Here is an 18,010-nt window from a genome sequence, read left to right as displayed (position 1 = left end):
GTATGTGTGTATGTGTATGAATGCATATATATGTATGTGTATATATATGTAGGTAAGTGTATGTATATATAATTGCATACGTGTACGTATATGTATGTGTATGTGTAAATATATGTATGCATTTGTATATGTGTGTATATGTATGTATATGTGTATGCATGCATGTGGGTATGTATATGAATGTTTGTGTATTATGCATTGTGTATGTATATTGGTATATATGAGCGTATGCTTATAGACATGTATGTATGTATGCATGCATATATTTATATGTATGTATACCAATGACCGTCTTTTGTATGTTTGCATGTGTGTGTATGTATATGTATGTGTGCGCAATGTGTATTGTGTATGTATGCATGTATATATGTGGGTGATATGTGTATATATGTATGTGTCGTGCGTGTATATATATGTATGTATACCAATGCCCGTTTTTAGTGTCATGTCTACTTGAATATATTAATTCGCCGGCAGGACTATATGTCATTTTCGGGCTCATGAACTTTCAGTGTCTGAGGAAGTGGCACTCGTCTGACAGGACGTTGAAATCATCATGTGTATATGTGTATATATATTTATTTATATATGTATATAAATGTCTATATATGTATATAGATGTATATATATACATGCATGTAAATATATATGTTTATATATGTGTATATATATGTATATATATTATGTATTTATATATGTGTGTATATGTATATATATGTTTATATGTATATATATGTGTATATGTATATGTATGTATATATGTATGTGTATATGTATATATATATTATGCATATATATGTATATATATAATAATGTATATATATATGTATATATATGTATGTGTATATCTATATATATGCATATATATATGTATATATATAATTATGTGTATATATAATTATGAATATATATATGTATATATATAATTATGTATATATATGTATATATATAATTATGTATATATATATATATATATATATGATTATGTATATATATGATTATGCATATATATAATTATGTATATATATGTATATATATAATTATGTATATATATGTATACATATATAATTATGTATATATATGTATATATAATTATGTATATATATATATGTATATATATAATTATGTATATATATGCATATATATGTATATATATATATAATTATGTATATATATGCATATATATGTATATATATAATTATGTATATATATGTATATATGTATACATATAATTATGCATATATATATGTATATATATACTTATGTATATATATGTGTATATAGAATTATGCATATATATGTATGTATATATATGATTATGTATATATATATGATTATGTATATATATGTATATATATAATGATGTATATATATGTATATATATAATGATGTTTGTTTATTTGTTTGTTCAGTTTATTGGCCTATCAACAGCTGCATGGTCATTTAAGGCCAAATAAGTTCATTTTTTTTTTTTGATGTCTTAGTAAGGTAGGTGTTCTTTATTTTCCAGTATGTCAAGGTAAGATTGGAGGAAGGTCTGTAAGAGATTTGGGTTGAATTTTTTTTTTTTTTTCTTTTTTGGTAGATTTATACTTTGGAGGAGAGGTTTACCTCTTTCAAGTAATTTAGAATTGTTTTTTCATTTATTTTTTCAAAGAGATCTTTAATGTTGTTAATGCTGTAGTGTTTTTGGCGTAGGGGAGCTAGGTCAATGCAGTTAATTAAAAAATGTTTAACGGTGTAGTTTTCTTGGCAAAGTAAGCATTGAGGTGGATTTTCTCCTTTTAATAGGAATGAGTGAGTGATATTTGTATGCCCTGTTCTTAATCTTGTAATGATCACTTCTTCTCTCCGGTTTAGTTTAGATTTGGGATTCCATTCTCCAAGTGTAGGTTTGATTTCTTGTAGCTTGTTTTTTGTATAAGTGTTCCATTGTTGTTGCCATTTTGTTTTGATATACTGGTTTATGGTTGGTTTAAAGTCAGTGTAGGGGATTTTTATGTTGGAGATTTCCAAGTTTAGTGACTCTTTAGCAGCTAGGTCAGCTTTTGTATTCCCTAGGATGCCAATATGGCTTGGGATCCAGCATAGGATGATTTGTTTTTGAGTATGAAGAAAATCGAGTTTGTTTAATAGATTAGTTATTAGCGGATTGCAAATGTTCTTTTCTTTTAATGAAGTTAGAACTGATAAAGAGTCCAAAAATATTATAAACTTGTTTGCTTAATCAGCACTTATAATATTAAGGGCCAGGTTTATTGCTGAGGCTTCAGCACTAAAGATGGAGGACCTATCAGGTAGGCGTTTTTGGATTTTTCTTTGCCGATAAATAGCAGAGCTTCCGACTTTTTCTTTGGTTTTAGCTCCGTCAATATAAATGTGTTCATAGTCCGGATAGTCATGAAGGATGTCATGTATTTTTCCATATAGATGGATTTGATTGTGTTCGATTTGGGGTATTTAGAGAGATCTAATAGTATAGGAGAGTGTTTTGGATGTTCGGGTGGGTTTACAGCAGTTTTGCAAAGCCAGGGTGGATGTTTGAGTGTAGAAGCTTTGTGGATTTGCGAGATGTTAATTTTGGCTTCGTCTTTTATTTCTTTCATACGGAGACCATAAGGCTTGATTGCTTATATAATGATGTATATATATGTATATATATAATGATGTATATATATGTATATATATAATTATGTATATATATGTATATATATAATTATGTATATATATATGTATATATATAATAATGTATATGTAAATATATGTATATATAATTATATATATGTATATATATGATTATGTATATATATAATTATGTATATATATGTATATATAATTATGTATATATATGTATATATAATTATGCATATATATGTGCATATATAATTATGTATATATATATGTATATACATAATTATGTATGCATATGTGTATATATATAATTATGTATGTATATGTATATACACAATTATGTATATATATGTATATATATATATATATAATTATGTATATATATATATATGTGTATAATTATTTATATATCTGTGTGTATATATAATTATGCATATGTGTATATATAATTATGTATATGTGTATATATAATTACGTATATATATGTGTATATATAATTATGTATATGTGTGGATATATATAATTATGAATACATATGTATATATATAATTATGTATACATATGTATGTATATAATTATGTATTTATATGTATATATATGTATATAGTTATATAATTGTATATATATATGTATATATATAATTATGTATATATATGTATATATATAATTATGTATAATAATGTATATATATAATTATGTATATATATAACTTTGTATATATAATTGTGTATATATATATATGCATATATATAATTATGTATATATATGTATATATATAATTTTGTATATATACATATATATATATATGCACAAATTAAAGTTTATGGGTGTAAAGTTACATACTTTGGTTTCGGAATGAAAACTAAACATATATATATATACATATATATATATATATATATATATATATATATATATATATATATAAATAATATAACACGGGAATTACATAATTGTAGATGCAATAATTTATGTTATATTTTTTATCTTATTGCTCTGTTTACCACATTGAGCTCTCATACCCGGATTTCCTCTGGAATTTTTCCATTATAACACTATATATATATATATATATATATATATATATATATATATAGATATATAGATATATATATATATAGAAATGGTTATAATACATATACATACATAATTCACAATATCATAAATTATAATAAAAAACAAATCCTAATTGATTACTTTTCGATCTTTTAGTCTATTGAAAATTCCATTGTTTCAAAACAAGTTTCTTATGTTTTATGTTCATATATTGTCAAATGTTTGTTTTCCAATGATTGGTTTTACTAACGTTTATCCTCTAATTAAAAGACAACATGTTTACGAAAAACCTATATGGACATGATGATGCGAGAAACATCTGTTCTGTCTGAGAAAAGCTGCAGGGACGAGAAAAAGAATCACCCTTACTAAGTCGATCTTGTACTTTATCAAAAGAAAAAAAGGTGTTTTGAGCCGCACTTCTGTAGATAGTAGAGCGATACACCATATTTGGCTCTCATACAGGTAGAAAATTCGGCAGAAATAAGGTATTTTCTGAAATGGTAACATGAACCAATCACTTTTATAAACGTATCTTTTACTGGATTCTCGGCTTTCTCTATCAAGATTGTTATAAATGGTGCCGCTTCATTTAGATTATTGTGGTACATATCATAAAAATGTTATTTGGGTGCTTTTGAGAAATAAGTATCCATTGATTGGCAATCCTGGCGTAGATGTAGCATAGAAGTGGCATAGAAAGCTGGATAATTTCTGACTTTTACAGATCTATACTAATGAAAAAGGAATTCTTACTTGCCAGACAACTATTTTTCAATTAATTAAAATATATGTAATTACTAGCAGGCCGCCTGACATTGTGTGGCTATAAAATACGCTTATGTATGATATTTTAATTTATTCAAATTTCGCATTTATTATAGCATTTTTTCGGCATAATCACGTTGATACACCGGTTCCTGTTAGATCACCAAAATTAATCAACGTTCAGCTTGGCCAATACGAAACTGGGTGACCATTTGGTAATGGCAGGTGCTCTATGTGCTCGGAGCTTGGATATGGATGGGCGCCGCCAGACTATTCTTGCACAAGGCACGCTACATAAAATAATGCCACACCCCCACGAACCCGGAGGGTTAAGGGACACGTCTATAATATTTTCTACCGATTATTATATTGTACCCAACATATGCTAGTGATTTCAAAAGTAAAAAAGGAAATATGGTTTAGGTGTGTTCAGCCAGAATCGAAACCAAACAATATAGCTTTATCAAGGAATACAGTCTTATTCGTTACCTATTTTGTCAGCAGACTTATTATTACTGACACAATGTTGATAGCAACATTTGAGAGGCTCATGCATCTTCTTCTTCATGGGAGATACAGCCTAGGCAAACACTGGTTTCTTTATGTAACTCTGTAAAATGTCAACATTTTTCTCGTTTTAGTGTCTAGTTTGTTTATGATCCTTTGTGGGCAGTCATCAATACTAAAGCTGTATACTATCATAGCCATGGCTAGTTGGTTAATGGCGGTTACTTTGATTTTATTTGTAAGCCACGTTTTATAAATTTTCCTTACACGGCGTACATATTCTCTGCTGTTCATATATTTACTATCAGGGAGACCAGATGCTGTCCGGAATTGAATGAGCTAATGCCCAATCTTCCCATACGTATATTGTCATTGGAATCAGGGAAATCACCCATTTTTAAAAATCAAATCGATTGACTGCTCTAGTTAGGGACTCCCCACCCGCAATGTACCGGAGCAAGCTTTATATGTCTCATCGTAGTCACTTATTCATTGTAGTCTACATTGCACTGGAGAGAATCTACTGTTAATTGTATTAAATTATCTGTAAATAATGGCTTCGCTTAAAGTTTAAAATGGAAAAGTCAAGTGTAATTGTGCTCTAAACAGAAACATTTATTTCTAACGCGACACTGTCATATCCAAGAACCAACTGTTGATTTTACGAAATTAGTTTTACATAATTACTTGAATTAAAGTTAAATGTACAAAAGTCAAGTATAATGGTTCGATTGTGCTTGGAAAAGAAACATTCATTTTGAATGCGCTGTCTTATAAAAGAATCTATCATTTCTTTTATAGGCTAGGCCTTTCTGCTTGTGCGGTCATAAAACTTCTTATATACATTTGTGATGTTAGGTTATATTAAAATATTAACTTTGGTTAAAATCGGACTTACTTCTTTAATCAGATTTTTTCGATTATCGATTTGTATACTTATCAGACGCATTCAAATACAAAACCTACGCAAGAACACACCCAGACAATTCAAGTACCTTCGTGGAATTTCCAAAAAATCGACCCAGCCGTTTTCAAACTCATACAGAACGAACTCACATACGCACGCGCGGACACACACAAATTTTATTTTATATAATATTATATAGATAGATAGATAGATAGATAGATAGATGTCTTTGCTTACAATATGCCTGATAAAGCTTGTCTGCATTCCCTTGTAAGAGCGCTGTAGGTAATTGGTGATAAACTAACAAGGATAAGGCAAAGCATGTGATGTGAACCTTTGAAACTGAACAGGACCAAACCCTAACCCAACAACAACCAAATGACTTCCCGACTAATGTCCGACTGATAATAACTCTTTGCACTTTCTTGTTTAGCATATTTTCACGGTGATCAACAATGTCTGAAAACCTTCCGGCAAATATATTTGATTTACACTTTTACAAATGCCTGAATTAAAAAAAATTGAAAGGACCTGCACACGTTATTGTAACGCCTTGCTGAATACCGGGTTATTTTATGCTGAGTAAGAAATTTGTTCAGGGTGGATTGCATGTGTGTGTACATGCGCTCGCGCGAGCGCGCGTGTGTGTGTGCATGCGTGCATCAGCCAATCAGCAAAAGGCAGAAAAAGATGCGAACGCTGGCTTTGCAGAATCTACTGTCAGCAGATTAACAACGGTTTATTACTTCCTTTGCCACGTGTACAAACCACTTCTACAAACAGTCGTTCTTTAACTTTTTTACTTTATCCTTCTCTTATTTCCTCTTCTTAATTTATTAATTCTTCCCAGAAGTGCAGCAAATATGTTTGCCTATAATACAATTCTAAGTAGACCTAATCTAGACTTATATAAAATATCAATTCAAATAATTATGAATAATGAATTAAAACACTGGTATGTGCGTGTGTATCAGGGTATGTTGAATAGAAATCAATAGCTGGATCGTAAGTTAAAATAAAAATTATTTATTTAAATTACACGTTACAATTTCCACATGTATACCATGGTTTCAATGAAACATGCATGCCGTTACTGTTTAGGGGGAAAAAAAACAACAACCTTAGAACCCATCTCAAAATCATCGGCGCTATTTCTCCGGCCTGATCTATGAAATACTCATGATATATTTGGTTTTCTATACTTACAGGCTGCACGGCGTTACCCGGTCGTAAAATACGCATGAATATGATATTTTAATTCCTGCAGATTTGTTTGTCATTATAAAGTCAAATTTCCATTGCTTATTACTCAATATAAAGTTATAATTTCAAAAGTTTTAAGAAAATATCTTGGATATCTTACGCTAAAATTGAAATTAGAAGGTTTAGCACTCCGGCCATAGTCGTTATTTATATCGCTGGAGCGTCGTTACCTTCTGTGCGACCGACTAGAAAGGGTTAAAAATTAAGAAATTTGTAGATATGAATTTTTAATTTTACGTATGCATAAAAGTAACAGCAGAACTAATATTTTTTGGCTAACCCTGCCAAGGTCAACATTTTTGTTTTCAATTTTTTACTACTAGCGGCAAGTTTTACGAGTTAAAATCAAATCAAAAGTGTGCTACAGATCCACATACCCTATATATGAAATTTCAACTTCAGAGAGGAGTTTCGTAGAGAGTTTTCACACAGACACCAACAAAGTCATATATATATATATATATATATATATATATATATATATATATATATATATGCAGTGTAGTATAATAATTGTCCAAATTCCATTTATATCAAGTTTTCTAAGTTGATTATTTATTACTTTTCAAAAAGTATCCATTACTATATTGCAAAATTATTTTATTGCTGCATATTTAGTCACATACTCTTCAGATGTTTAGTTAAAAACGCACTAGTGTGATGACTTATATGGGTTATGTTTTGACACACTCTGCCTTTCCTTTTCAGTTACTTTTTTCATAATTTACAAAATTTATATAAAAAAGATCTTTTTTCTTTATATAAAAAATATTTATGAGAAAGATTTTTTGATATATATATATATATATATATATATATATATATATATATATATATATATATATATACTCGTGTACTAGAACAAATATACGAATCAGTTAACCTTCCTGTAGTCGCTCCTATATCCATGACTGAGTTTTGATAATTTTTAAATAGAAAAAGTGAGATTTTTAGTATCAATATCAGAGCGAGATCTCCCCTCCTTAAAGCTATATATATATATATATATATATATATATATATATATATATATATATATATGTGTGTGTGTGTGTGTGTGTGTGTGTGTGTGTGTGTGTGTCTGTGTGTCTGTACACATATATTTTTTCAGAAACATTAGCGAAAGAAGGCGCCCGGCTTTACCCGGATGTAAAATACGTTTAAATATGATATTTTAATTTGTTCAGATTTCGTATATATTAGAATGGAGTCGTGATTTCAAAAGTAAAAAAAAAAAATAATTGGGTGCCATTAGCTAGAATCGAAACTTTAGCAACTAAAGCTGGTGACGTTAGCACTGTACCAACGTGACAACATATGGACTGATTGAAAATTAAAAAATTCAAATATACCAAAACAAATGTACAAAAATGCCTAACGATTTTTTAAAAATTTTGACCTATTTTTGACTCCTTTAAACTATTTTAACCGGCTAAAGACCCATTAAAGAACAGTTTGTAAAAAAATCCAAGCATTTGAGAACCCTAGCGCCATTCTTCGACTTTTAGTTTCGGGACACAGTGTTTGAAAATATGGAGACAGACATATAGGCTTTTATATATTAAATTAACACCAGTGACCTGTTGGGGTTATTTTCCAAGGATGTGTCAGTATTCATACTGTTTCTCTTTGCGCAAAGGCGCAGTACCGTTTTTGTTGCGGGTTAAGGATCTTCTACGGTCCTGTCCCGTTCTGTTCTACTGGAGTAGCAACTTATCTACTGGACTCTCTTCCATGCTCATCAGACACAGCAAACCTTCTTGCAACGGAACGTATTGATGTGCCATCCTGGAGGATTTGCATTACTCGTACAACTTCAGTAGTGCCCAGGTATCACACCATGCTATCAACAGAAATGCCGATCGAAGTAAAATGTAAAAACTACAACAGTAGAAAGTGAGTAAAAAATCAACCAAAAATGATGAAAAGGAAACAAAAGTATCAGTGACCCCAACCATTTCTCTTTGGGATATGTTTTATTGTGCCTCCCTGAAGCATACATAGTTGATTTCATTAACAAAAAAAGCTTAAATTAATTAGCAACCTCCTCTGCTATGTAACTGACAATATAAATATCCCCAAAGTTTGACTGATAGGTTGCTATACTCTCAGTTTTTGAGCAGTTTTATTTCACATACCCATTTTAGCAGCAACCAAATATCGTAACGGTTAGAAGCGCTGACTGTCGTCTCGGCGGCCGAGTTTCACTCCTGGTTTAACGTAGTTGTTTCTCTAACTGTATTGAACAGCCATGATACAACAAAACAGTCTGTCTGTGAATGACTATAAATGCTCTCTATCTTGGGTTGCGTATATTGGGGAGTGAAATAATAAACTTCCACTAGCATATAAGCAAAGCTCATTGTGTAAACAAATTGAGCTTAGGCGTTTGGACAATGTTTAATCATATCTACGCATCAGCCAAATAGAATAACGATAGAAGCGCAGGCTGTATATCTATTCTCATGTTTATTTGTCAGTTCAATAAGAAAAAAAAAACATGATATAAACAAAGATTATAGAAACTCTTCATACCATGGGTTTTGAAGTCTAATGACGAGAAGCATTGTACTTCGAAATGCCCTAGGGTGAAGAGCTTCTATAACATCTGTTTATATGATGTTTTCATTACTAGGGTATAATCATTTTTATTTTTGATCTTGTAACTAAATGAACGGATTTTTTCAAGGAAGTTTCGCCGAACTTGGGAATCTATATGTCAAAATGTGTGCATTATTTCAAATTGAACCTTTAATTTAATACACAAGAGTTAGCTTATCAATGTTTCATCAACCATGGCCGTCTTAAGTAATCTTTAACTGTATTCTTAGTACTGGAACTTCCATCCCCAGAAATCACTTAAAACTAATTATACTTAACACTTTATCTGTTGTGCAACAACCCCTAAAATTCTAAAACATGACCTTTTAACTTACAATATTAAGATTTTAAAATTTTACTCTATTTATTTATTGTAATCTATGTAACTGACAGAAATTAGGACACCCGGGCAACGCCGGGTAGCTATATAAACTAATAAACTACCCACGTTCTTCATTTTCTCCTTCACTATTTTTCTACCCTTTCTAATAATCATACTCCATTTCGATCTGCTCCAGCCTCTCCGATTCTCACTGCAACAAACGCGGAGGAAACGAAAACATATAATCAGTTGTAATCATTTCTTTGACGTCATCATCGTTTATGTACTTCTTTCCCCGTTCGCCCCAGTCACCACGAAGCCTGGAACGCAACATGCATTCTGTTTACCCGCCAAAATCTAATTGTGTTCAAGTGGTTTGCCATATTAAGTTGCCCTAGCAATCGACACAGTTTGTTTTTTAAGGAAAACTAGAAAAAAGAAAAGAAAGCAAAAACTACTTTATAGTTCCTGCGTCCATATATTCCTAACATATTTTCTTTGTAAAGATATTAAAAGATTGTTCGTCTAAAGACATGGGAAAAGAATTCCTCGAAGAGAACAGTTTTGCAGCACTTTTATGTGTCCTTACAAAGATGAAAATTCAATCTTTTTTTGCTGGAATTCTTATTCTTTTTTATTCATTTTTTTATTCACTTTTTTATTCTTCTTTCATTCCTTTTTTTTTCATCGCACAATACACTACATGATTTTCATTTTAGAATATGGCTAAAATTTAATAAGTCTTAAGGAGAAAGTTAAATTATTTATATATATATTTGTGTGTGTGTGTTGTAGGAATTTTACACATTTATCATTCCTTGACTTCCTGCTTTCTTTTACTACATCTTTGACACGTCAATCTAATTTCTTAACGTCAACATCGACAAAGAAACTTTATTTTTGCGTTATATATTTCTGCATGTAATTTTGTTAGATGCAATGGAATATATACGATAAGATTGGATCTTGTACTTATTGAGACGAAACGTTATATAGGTTTCTGATAAATAGGCGCAATTAGAACTCAATGGAAATTTAATTAGGTAAAAAAGCTCTCAATTAGGGAATTGGGTCAAATAATTAAGCCATATAAAACATGTGGTTCTATATTGTCGTCAATATAAAACTACATATAAAACATGTAGTTATATATTGTCATCGATATATAACTTCATATAAAACATGTAGTTATATATTGTCATCAATATATAACTACATATAAAACATGTAGTTATATATTGTCATCAATATATAACTACATATAAAACATGTAGTTATATATTGTCATCAATATATAACTACATATAAAATATGTAGTTATATATTGTCATCAATATATAACTACATATAAAACATGTAGTTATATATTGTCATCAATATATAACTACATATAAAACATGTAGTTATATATTGTCATCAATATATAACTACATATAAAACATGTAGTTATATATTGTCATCAATATATAACTACATATAAAATATGTAGTTATATATTGTCATCAATATATAACTACATATAAAACATGTAGTTATATATTGTCATCAATATATAACTACATATAAAACATATAGTTATATATTGTCATCTACTTTCTTTCATATATCAAACAAGATTTACTTGAGACTATGCAAGACAGTACCAAACTGTCTAGTATTAAAGAAATATATTACTTCTAATGCTAAAAGCATGCAATGGCGGTTTTGATTTAGATTGAGGAAAACAAGGACATTCCATTGCGACAAATGTTTTGTTGGATAACAAGTCAATAATCTAAACGAAAAACAAAGGCCTGTCATTAAGAGCAGCTTTAATTTGTCTATGTTTAATGTTTGCGAAATGAAAAAACAATACAAATCTAAGCAATGATTAATAGAGAAAACTGGTTATTTTACTTTTTTGTATTGAAATCATTCTAGACAAAGCGTGGAGCCACTTGATCTAAGGAGCTGAAATACTACTAGATGGTCAGAAACTTACCAACGATTAAATGGAATAGATTCTGACCCCCCCAAAAACAGCAATTCTTTTCTCTTTGTCAAAAACACCGGCCATTGAATATGAGGACTAAAGAATAAAATAAGAGAAGCGAAAGTTAAGCAGCTGCCGAAAGTAAACCCAAGATTCGCTTTCTGCTCATCTTTAAATCATAACGTGCAGTCTAGTAAGAACCTTTTGCAATTAGAAGTAGAAATGCCCGATTTAATTTTCTCTGTCCTTCTCCTTTACATTTTCACATTTTAAAAAATCTTTTTCTCATTTTTTTTCAACAGAAAAACCGATGCGTTCCTCTAATTGATCCGTTTTGTTGTTTTCGTTGTTGTTTTCGTTTTTTAAAAATTTGTTTTGATTTTAGTCATCCGAGGTATTTTCAAGAAATACAAAACTCGTCTAACTTGCCAGAATTGAACTTTCCAACTGAAAAACCGATGTGTTTTTCTAATCAATCTATTTTGAAAATATTATATTGTTGTTCTTTTCATTTATTTTTGTTTTCTGTGGTTTTTATTTGGTTTGTTTAGTAATTCAAAGTATTAAAAATCACCTTATTTATTTAAAGGGTCTCTATCTCTCTCTCTCTCTCTCACACACACACACACACACACACACACACACACACACACACACACACACACACACACACACATATATATATATATATATATATATATATATATATATATAATATATAGTCTGTGGTTTGAAACATGCGACTATACGCAGGCGAGTCATCCCCAACACTAACAAGGCGAGTCATCTTCATCGCTAACAATTCCCTAAAAAAGTAGAAAAATGTGTATTAGTAAGATTTCAACATGCTTATTATTGTTCATTGCCCTCTTTAACACAGGTTGGAATCCAAGAGAATTAATAATAAGCTGTCAAATCTGTAATGCAAAGTCCCGTCTGATGTGTTTATATATTGAATGGACAATAATTTATGTTAATTATAAGTCTAATAACTTTTTTTATAAAAGTGACTTTAGGAAACTATGAGATAATGTTTTTTGAGGTGTGTATGGAGTAAAATTAAACATTTCTTAATCGGGGCATTAGAGTATAAAAATGTTACGATATGCTATGTTATGTTATGTTACGTTATGTTATGTTACGTTATGTTATGTTATGTTTTGTTATGTTTTGTTATGTTATGTTTTGTTATGTTTTGTTATGTTTTGTAATGTTTTGTTTTGTTTTGTACATTGATGTTTTTATCAGATCAACATCTTTTGAAATGGGAGAACGGACTCATGCAGAAAAATAGTTTCCTTGAGTATTAATTATAATTATGAAGCATTCACTGGCGTTATTTAGAATAGTTAATCGATGAAGCATTGCAGGAGAAATTCGCTTCTTAAAATATTTTTATTCTCTTTAGTTAAGTATTGAGAGTCCCCCCGATGAAATCGCAAAAAAGGCAATAGATAAAAAGCCAATGAAAGAACCACAAGAAAACTGTGCGAAAGAGATCGGGTGAATAAGATTAAAAGAAAGTAACCGTTGAAAGTATTTGTTGAAAACATTGGAATTGCAACAAAAATGACAGACAGATAAAAAGCTGTCGCTCGTCTGCGGAATAAAGTCTCATAGGCAGAATACAGTCATTTTGCTTGTCATAAAAAATGGTTTTGTTATCTCCAACGAAAAAATCTATTTTACTCTATGAATAAGAAAGGCGTGAATGCAATACGTTTGGAGGTTATTGTTCGCTACAAATAATTTAAAATGAAATAGTAAATGCTTTAACTTTTCTATTTGATTTCATGTACACAGTGTTGAGAATAATAATTTGTTGGGGATCAATAGGATCTTTAAAGAGGAACTTGTTGAAACATTTAAAAAAACATATAATCCTGAACATATCACCATAAAAATGTATAACAGCCTTAAAAGTAGTGCGTAATATTGGCAAAAGTGGTTTTAAACATGACGCAAGTTTGAGACAACTGTCAGAAACATTTTGATAAAAGTATATTTTGTATACATCATTAATGTTTTCTATAAAAAGATTAGACATTAACCAACAGTTCTCTAATATCTTAAAAATGTCAGATTTCTTGGTTAGTTAATTTAGTTACGTAAAGAGGAATATCTTTTGATATATATCGAACCCAAGACATAAAACAAACATGGGTAATAAGGAGCTCATGGTGTGAGAAGGTCAACATATTTTTTGTGTATCTGTGAACATATTTGAACTTACCATTGTAGTTCCATAGATAAGCCTCAGAAACTAGAAAGAGAAAGAGAGATAGACAAATAGAATACAAAGAATAGAAAGAAGAAGCAATAATGTTGCAAATGTGACTGTGCGATTGTTAGTCGTGCTATGAACACGTGTATTTATGATCTTACTGGTATCTGATGTGATTTAGACTATCGTTTTGTTTGACGCTAAAATCGGTGAATAAACACTGATACTATGAGCTACAGACATTAAAAAGGGGACCACTATATAGCATAGACTGGAGGAATTGCCAGTATACGTGGAGCTTTGCAAAGCTTCGTCTTTTGCAAGTCAACTCGACTTGAATATGTATTACGAATTGTAATAAACACAATCAATGTTTATGTACATTTACGCGAAACTTCATACATAATCAAATACGATCGAAGATAGAAGATTATAAGAGAAAGCAGATTAGAAAATGGAGTTATAATCAAGATGGTCTGCTCTTTCGCCCTCTGGTTTCTACTCCGCAATCAGGACGATGGCAACAAGTAAAATATGATTCCTTCTGATTAATTATTTTTCAGATACGTAAATTCTTTTTATTAGCACTAAAAGAACAACTTTCGACAGACAACCGTCTGTCCCGGGTGATTGAAGTGATTGTTGCCTTTGACGTTAAAACGGGAATAAGTATTGGTCTCAGAATGCTTCGAAACTGAATTATGTAGAATACACGCGATAAACGAAATAATGAATGAATGAATTCGACTAGACGAACCAGAGTAATCGATTACATAGATGAAAGAAGGATTTCAATTGCAAAGTTCGACATACAGTTTTGTTAGATAGAAAAAGGTTGGCCCAGGGAAGAGGGCACTTGAAAAGGAGGGAAGCCGAAAAGTTGGAAGTCGAAAATTACATAAATTCCGTCAAGAAGAGCGGCTCGCTCTCTCAGCCCCTGGACATCGATAAGAATAGACGTAGGAAGGCCTAAATGTGTGAATGATATCTCTTCCTCAAATTAATTTCCACTGGGTCTCTGTCTATATGTCTGATCTCACCTCTCTCTCCTGTACAAACACACTTGTTTTCTATTATTATTTAGTCATTTGTAAAACTTAAAAAACAAAAAAAAAAACAAACCGGCGCCAGTGCAGTTCTTGATCAACAATTGAATTCAATAGCATTGACGAAACCTAAGTTCCGATTGCAGATACGCAGGTGTATAATATTAATGCACCCGCAATGATAAGCAAATATTAAACCGATTCACAAGTTTGAAAAGGAACACTTAAGAAAGGTCGGCTAAAACGTGAAAATACTACGATGAAAAAAATATTTCTTGTAAACTCATTTGTTTTTGGAGAAATAAACATCGTGTGAATATGAATATAACACAAGATATTTCCCCTTTGTTATCCAAGGAATTCATTATGACTTCTGCTTGTATATAGTATGTCACCTGAAGAAGGCCGGAGATTTATGATGGCATTGTAGCTTTGCAGTTTACCGATGCTTTTGATCTAATCTCTTCATTTGCGGGAAAAATGTGGAAACGGTATAATTTTAAAGCATAAACATTTGCTTGAATCGATTCAGGTAATTTAGAAAAAGCAGAAAAAGTTATAATGGCATTACAAGTTTGCATTGTGATAAAATGAATTGACTGGTTTACCTCGCATGAAGAAAACTGTAAATTTGGTTTTGTATCACAGCAGAAAGGTTGTCACTAATGGCAAATCGGCTCTAAAATACAAAAAAAGAAAGAAAGGAATAATCATATTGAAAAATATGTGAGGTTTTCGAAATGTTTCCGAAGCTACACAACGATCGGTACAATTGAAAATGTAAAGCAATTGAAAGTGTAACACTATTGAGAATGTGGCGGAAAATTTCGAAATGATAAAAAAGTGAAAAGAAATGAAAGTCGAATTCTTTGCATAAAAATCTGATTAGGAGTTATAGAATAGAATTTCATGTAAAGATTTGAGTTATGAGTAGTAGTTAGCGGACGATTAGTTAGAATAAAACAAATCCAAACTTTGAAGTATTAGAATCGATTAATTCTTTATTTGCTTTTATTTTGTTTGTTTTAAATCGAAAATCAAATTGATGGTACAAATATTAAAGTGATAAATTTAAATAATATCAGATTGTTCTTGCAGTTCTGAACTTTTAAATTCTAATTAACATTTCAAACATTTATTGATCGAAATAAGAACCATGAGAATCAGCACACATTTGTCAACGCAAAACAAATGTATTTATATCAGTAACGTAAACGTTTATGTCAGTAACGTAAAAGTTTATGTCAGTAACGTAAAAGTTTTTGTCAGTAACGTAAAAGTTTTTGTCAGTAACGTAAAAGTTGATGTCAGCAACGTAAACGTTTATGTCAGTAACATAAAAGTTTATGTTAGTAACGTAAAAATTTATGTCAGTAACGTAACAGTTTATGTCAGTAAAGTAAAAGTTTATGTAAGTAACGTAAAAGTTTTTGTCAGTAAAGTAAAAGTTTTTGTCAGTAACGTAAAAGTTTATGTAAGTAACGTAAAAGTTTTTGTCAGTAACGTAAAAGTTTTTGTCATTAACGTAAACGTTTATGTCAGTAACGTAAAAGTTTTTGTCAGTAACGTAAAAGTTTTTGTCATTAACGTAAACGTTTATGTCAGTAACGTAAAAGTTTTAACGTAAAAGTTTTTGTCATTAACGTAAAAGTTTATGTCAGCAACGTAAACGTTTATGTCAGTAGCATAAAAGTTTATGTTAGTAACGTAAAAATTTATGTCAGTAACGTAACAGTTTATGTCAGTAAAGTAAAAGTTTATGTCAGTAACGTAAAAGTTTATGTCAGTAAAGTAAAAGTTTATGTCAGCAACGTAAACGTTTATGTCAGTAGCATAAAAGTTTATGTTAGTAGCATAAAAATTTATGTCAGTAACGTAACAGTTTATGTCAGTAAAGTAAAAGTTTATGTCAGTAACGTAAAAGTTTTTGTAAGTAACGTAAAAGTTTTTGTCAATAACGTAAAAGTTTATGTCAATAACGTAAAAGTTTATGTCAATAACGTAAAAGTTTTTGTCAATAACGTAAAAGTTTATGTCAATAACGTAAAAGTTTATGTCAATAACGTAAAAGTTTATGTCAATAACGTAAAAGTTTATGTCAGTAACGTAAAAGTTTTGCGTTCTGGTGGTGATGAAATCGTGGAAGGTGTTTTTTATATCGCTTAAGGTTTTGCAGAAAGTTGTTGAGATGATTGAAAAAGTGGCAATCGGTTAAATGTCTAGTGAGTATGGCGGATGATGCAATATTTCATAGTCTAATATGTTCTACCTTTTGCAGGGTAGGTTTAGCAATGTGCGGTCGGGCATTCTCATGGAAGAGAATTGGGACTTTTCTGTTAATAATGCTTGGTGTTGTTGTCGAAGTTTCTGATGCATTTCATTTATTTATTGATAGTACTCTTCTGCCATAATAATTCCGCCTGCATTAAAAAAAACAGCAAACAGTCAGCATGATCCTTTTTGCTGAACCTCTGGCTTCGGGAAGTGTTGTGCAGTTTCATCGGCGTCTAACAACTGAGCTGAGCGTTGCATGGTGTCGTAAAGAACCCACTTTTCATCGCAAGTAACAACCCAGTCGAGAAACGGGTCGTTATTTGTTGCGTAAAAGAAGGGAGGATGACACTTCATGACGGTGTTTCTTTTTGTTGTGCAATTTTTGGGGCATCCATTTATCAAGTTCTTTGTCTTTTCAATCTCTCTCGAATAGTTTTAA

General features: G+C 30.4%; 1 protein-coding gene across 3 annotated transcripts in view; it reads right to left on the bottom strand.

The window, feature by feature from the left end:
* The window catches only part of LOC145243687 (solute carrier organic anion transporter family member 4A1-like), a 357,257-nt gene that overhangs the window by 252,212 nt on the left and 87,035 nt on the right, over nt 1-18,010 (bottom strand). Inside the window, exons 2-3 of one of the 3 annotated variants that reach the window (XM_080106744.1) lie at nt 15,906-15,976; nt 14,261-14,290 (exon numbers count right to left, since the gene is read on the bottom strand). The exons of 1 other annotated variant lie outside the window; for it this stretch is intronic. In XM_080106744.1, the coding sequence (XP_079962870.1) occupies nt 14,261-14,274 (14 nt within the window). In that variant the 5' untranslated portion in view covers nt 14,275-14,290; nt 15,906-15,976. The remainder of the gene's footprint in view (nt 1-14,260; nt 14,291-15,905; nt 15,977-18,010) is intronic. One more of the 3 variants, XM_080106745.1, reaches the window with a different exon arrangement.

The sequence above is a fragment of the Euprymna scolopes genome, chromosome 22, assembly GCF_053919585.1.
Source record: "Euprymna scolopes isolate OS-2025 chromosome 22, ASM5391958v1, whole genome shotgun sequence".
Classification (NCBI taxonomy): Eukaryota; Metazoa; Mollusca; class Cephalopoda; order Sepiida; family Sepiolidae; genus Euprymna; species Euprymna scolopes.
This window is presented reverse-complemented; position numbering and strand designations above follow the sequence as displayed.